The sequence below is a fragment of the Gekko japonicus genome, unplaced genomic scaffold (assembly GCF_001447785.1).
Source record: "Gekko japonicus isolate JY-2015 unplaced genomic scaffold, Gekko_japonicus_V1.1 scaffold1341, whole genome shotgun sequence".
Lineage (NCBI taxonomy): Eukaryota > Metazoa > Chordata > Lepidosauria > Squamata > Gekkonidae > Gekko > Gekko japonicus.
Window position 1 is genome coordinate 64,669 of NW_015169817.1, and position 5,465 is coordinate 70,133.

Sequence of the window (5,465 nt, forward strand, 5' to 3'; positions counted from 1 at the left end):
CTTTGGCCTGATCCAACATTGGCGTCTCTTATGTTCTTATGTTCTTATGTTCTCTTTTTCTACAAAATGACCCCTGCTGATTCCTCCTTATGCTCCCTATGGCTTTTTTAAAAATTTCCTGAGGAGGAGGACATGTCCTCTTTTGTCTTTGAAAAGGAGGGAAAGAAAACAGAATGGGGAGGGAGAGGTGGAAACAGGGGAGAGCAGTGGGAGGCACTTAAATACCTGCAGAAACAATTTTACTTTAGAGAGGATTAGCAATTCAAAAGTGGATGAGAACCAAGAATCGCAGCAAAAGGAGTTTTGGTGGCTGCAGGGCAAGAGTGTGCTGGAAGTGGTCTGAATGCAGATCCCTGTAAAACAAATGCAGAAACAAGAAAAAGCCCTGACACAAACTGGAAGTGGAAGAAGGAGGGAATGCAGAATGGAAGAATAGGATGTGCTCAGAAACTGAGGCAAAATACGGGTGCTGAAAGGGCCTCAGTCAGGGGCAACAGAAAGCTTAGAAGTGAGAGTGTCTCCAGGAGAAGGAAGAATGAGCTGAGAGGAGAGAAGCCTATGGACTGGAGCTGCCAAGGTAAGGAAGGATGAAGAGCATGTCTTCTATTGAAGCACACGTGTTATATTAGTTCAGCCAATTTGTTTGAATGTAACTCCTCTTGTCTCATTGGATGCAAATGGCAGGTGGCAAAGCAATACGGAAACATTTACACCGTGTGGATGGGGCACATACCGTTAGTTGTACTGTGTGGATTCGAAGCAGTACAAGAAGCACTGATAAACCACTCAGAAGACTTTGTTGAACGACCACTGGGTCATTTCCTTAAAGCCTTAGCGCAAGAAAAGGGTGAGTTGTTGGGGAAAGTAAAAGATTGTCTTTGTCTTCTCTGCTGAAAAGCCACAGGGGCTATTCCAGTCACTTTTCGATATCTCTGGCTGATGAAATCTGATACCGAAATTCCTGGGTATTTTAACAACATTGTTACTTGGCACTGCTACCTAACTGTTTAGTGAAGTGAATTGTTTAGTGGCACTTGCATGCGAAGGTGTTGGCATAAGAAGAGAAGACGAAGAGAAGAGATTGGGTTTCTACCCCGCCCTTCACTACCCTAGGGAGCCTCCGGCTCATACATTTTTGTCTTAGCTCAGGAAGGATGGCTCCAGAGCAAAGTAATTTATGCAGGGTATTATGAAGCTTTCCAAATAAAAATGTTGTTAGAAATGGATGGTAAAAGTAAGGTTAAATGGGTCCAATGGGAAGACTGTATAAATGGAGGAGAAGGCAGGTTTGGAATATTTACACAATGATTAAAAAAAGAGATCAAGAATACAATAGGCCCAAGACGGACAGCATTAAAAATATGGAGGGGGGGGAACAGGCTAAGTGGATGCTCCTCTTTCAAAGTGGACCCCACTTGAATCACTAAGTGTGGAATTTAAAAATTTTGAGTTAACTTTTTGGGAAAAGCTACAGGTAAAGGACCTATGGAAAGGGAAAGATATGTATAATGCTCAAGGAAATTTAATTCAGATGCAAGAAGTAATGGGAAGAGTGGGAGGACAATATTGGTTAAGAATTATTAGTTTATATGATATTTTGAAACAAAGGAAGTATTCTGGAATATTAAATGAGGAGGACACCTCGATGGAAGAATCGTATGCAATTAAAGAAGATAATAAAAAGGGTATTGTAAGAAAGATATATAGCAGATGGATTGAAGATAAAATTTGTATGACTGGTATAATACAGTCAAAAATGGGAGAAAGATGTAAAGTTATCAGAAAATGAGATAAATAAAATAATGAAAGGTATTAGTGATATAAAAATGGAAAAATTTAGAGAAATGGTGATGAAATTAATATTGAAATGGTATAGGACGCCTGCTCAGCTATCTTATATGATCAAGGGATTGACATCCGATTGTTGGCATTGTAAAAAAGAAAAGGGTTGTTATGGCTGTGGTCACACAGAACATTAGCCATGCTAGAGAGATGGAAGACAGGCGGATTTTCTGGGTGCGATCTCACCAGCACATCTGGGAAGTGTAGCACTCCCGTGGCTCAACCGAGGCTTCCCGCCGAAGACGCGCAGCAAAAAACTAGTACCTCGGAGGTACTAGTTTCTGGAAACCGTGGGGCAAGGGCGGGCATCTGATCGCGTTTCCGGTGGCATCCGGCGCCCACCCATGTCCCCTTGCAAAAAGGTTTTCCCCTCCCCAAGTCTCCATGGATGCGCACAAGCACCCAACAGAGCATGCACAGTTTTGGTGTACACACACAAAAAAACCCCAGTTTGCTGCACCGCACCGCTTCTTTGTTGCGCGCAAGATTGTCCTGTGATCGGCACCTGTCCCTACCCATGGGACCTCCACGGGACCTCCACGGGAGGTCTGATCGCTTAACCGCGCGTTAGTTTGCCCCAGGGCAAGCAGCCACGCTTTCCTCCTGCATTTTCCTGCCCGTGTGACCGGAGCCACTGTACATCTTTGGTGGGGTTGTTCTCAGGTGGTTACTTTTTGGCAAAAGATATTGGAAAAGGTGGAGGAAGTATGTAAGGTTAGAGTTATCAGGGAAAGTATTATTCATGGGGATTTTAGGGAACTGTAATTTATTTAAAGCTATGATTTTAGCTTTAAATATTTACAGGATTTATTTAAAGCTATGATTTTGGCTGCCCATGCGGTTATAGCATTTGGCTGGAAAGATGCTACAAAATGGAGTATAGACAGATGGAATGATTACTTATATGAATGGATACAGTCGGACATATTAACAATATTAAAACAGGAAAAGTTAGGTGAGGATAAGATTGTGGAAGTCAAGAAGAAATGGTTAGGGTATATAAGATGGGTAAAAGTGGGGGTGGGCAATAATAACATATTGGTTAAACTTCAAAAGGTGTGGTCATGGTTAAAGTTATAAATCAAGGAATTACCGCTGGTCATTTCGAGGAAGGGGGAGAGAGAAAAGGGAATGGGGAAAGAAGCATTTATTGAATTGAAGTATGTAATATATGTTATGCTATGTATTGTTTGAGTTATATGGAAGCAAGATTAATGACTTCAATAAATATTTTTTTTCAAAAATTATGCAGTAGCCAAATCACCTGCTCACAACTTTCATGCCAGTAGCTCACAAAGTAGAATTTTTGCTCAAAAGGACTCCATAGCTTAGAGGGAACATTTGCTGCACCCGACAGGGACTGATTCTGCAGCAGAGCTGCGCTTCTATGGTTCTTAAAGAATTAGTAAACCATTCCATTCATAAGCATACCTAAGGATTAACTTTGATGTTTTCTAAGCTGGAAACCTAAACACTTTTGAAACAATAATGTGCTTTCATACTAATTTCTCATGGATTCTTCCTGGCCTAGGTATTATATTCTCAAATGGCCACACGTGGAAGCAACAGAGGAAGTTCGGCCTAGCCACCATGCGGAAGCTGGGGCTGGGGAAGAAAGGCATGGAGCACCAAGTAGAAGAGGAGGCCCATCAGCTTGTCGAGACTTTTGCACGTGCAAAAGGTATGTGGAATTAGGAAACTGAGCTGGCCCACAAGTTTTGTGGTCGACCTCGTTGGCATTACCCACTAGGTGCTTGAATTAATTTGGCCACGCCTAGGACTATAAATGACCAAGTCCTGCATATGCAGAGCACTGAAATTATGTCTCTTCGGTCACTTGCATCCCCATCCATGATAAGTTGCTCTATCAAGCAGAAAACAAGCAACACAAGTTTATTTCCTTTTAAAGAACAAAAAATGACACTCAATGACAACATGCGAAGAGAATGTATTCATTGATTTTATTGATTTTTATCCTACCCTTCTGGCCTAGGCTGGCTCAGGTCAGCTTACAACAGAATAAGAGCTCTCATAATACATAAAACACGACTTGTTACATTAATACAATTCCTGATAAATAATGGGTGCGATCATACGTACCAAAAATGGCGGCAACGGTGCGATTCCCCCGCGGAGTAAAGGGGCACAATCTGACAGACACATCTATTCGGTGTCTTGGAGTCATTGGTGGGGCGTCGTATTGCGCTGCAGGAGCATGGAAAAAAACCACCGGGTAAAACCTTCTAGTATACAGAACTGCGGGGCGCACGGCCGGAAGTGTGATCGCACAAAGGCATGCCATTGCAGCCCAGGGCAAACAGCCCCCCCCCCCCGCATTTTCTCTCTTCTGTGACCGCAGCCAACAATACAGTAATATAAAAATAGTGTTGAAATCAAACATAATATTAAAGTGTTAGCAGTTCCAGTTATTACTTTAGTTCTATTGGTCTGCTTCAGTTGGGGGGGGGGGGGGGCTAGGACAGGCAATAGTCACAGGGACCAGTGGCTCAGTGCTTCCACCATGGTTGTCAGTTGTTATTGATAGTGACACCAATAGTTGTGATGGTGGTAGTGGTGGTGATGGTGGTGGATGCAGCTCCAAAGTCTTGGTGGAAGAGCTCTGTTTTGCAGGCCCTGCGGAACTGTAAAAGGTCCCTCAGGGCCCTGGTCTCCTCTGGAAGCTCATTCCACCAGAGTGAAGCCACCAAAGGCCCTGCACCTGTTTGTTGCCAACCTGGCCTCCTTGATACTCAGGAGGATCAGTCGGTTCCGGGTCCACGAACGCAGTTCTCTCCGGGGCATATATGGGGAAAGGTGGTCCCTCCGTTATGTCGGACCCTGGCCATAAAGGCCTTTAAAGATAAGAACCAGCACCTTGAAGCAAATCCGGTATGCTATAGGCAGCCAGTGCAGCACCTTTAGCACAGACTGGATGTGCTCCCAAATTGAGAGTCCCATCAACAGCCTGGCCGTGGTATTTTGTACCAGCTGCAGCTTCCGGATTTGTGACAAGGGGAGACCCATGTAGAGGGTATTACAGTAATCCAGTCTCGAGGTGACCATTGCATAGATCGCTGTTGCCAAGTCGCCGCGTTCGAGAAAGGGAGCCAACTGCCTAATCAGCTGGAGATGGTAAAAGGCCAACTTGGCAGTGGCTGCTACCTGTGCCTCCATTGTGGAAACAAACATCTGTCGCTTTGGATGTGGAAATAAACATCCGTCACTTTGCAACAAAACATATGGAGACATAAATAAAAGCAATTGGAAATTAAGAGAAACTTCTTTATATGGTAGAAAAGAGCAGGAGTCCAGTAGCACCTTAAGAAGGAAAAAAAAAATTGTGGCAGGGAATGAGCTTTCGTGAGTCACGGCTCACCTCTTTATTTATTTATTTATTTATTTATTTATTTATTTATTTGTTAAATTTATATCCCGCCCTCCCCCGTAGGGCTCAGGGCGGCTTACATAGCAAAACTTGCTCATAAAACATCGAATACTATAATACAATTTAAAACCATAATATACAATTTTAAAACCAACAGATAATAAAGTGCTCAGACTACACAGCAACTACAACATCAGAGAGGGCCCCACATATCAAACATCCCTTCGTAGGCATAGTA

General features: G+C 43.3%; 1 protein-coding gene across 1 annotated transcript in view; it reads left to right on the forward strand.

Moving 5' to 3' along the window:
- Positions 1–699: 699 nt before the first annotated feature.
- LOC107115466 (cytochrome P450 2J6-like) overlaps positions 700–5,465 on the forward strand; it is a 29,194-nt gene continuing 24,428 nt past the window's right edge. Inside the window, exons 1-2 of the mRNA XM_015417185.1 lie at positions 700–847; positions 3,374–3,523. Of these exons, the coding sequence (XP_015272671.1) occupies positions 721–847; positions 3,374–3,523 (277 nt within the window). The 5' untranslated portion in view covers positions 700–720. The remainder of the gene's footprint in view (positions 848–3,373; positions 3,524–5,465) is intronic.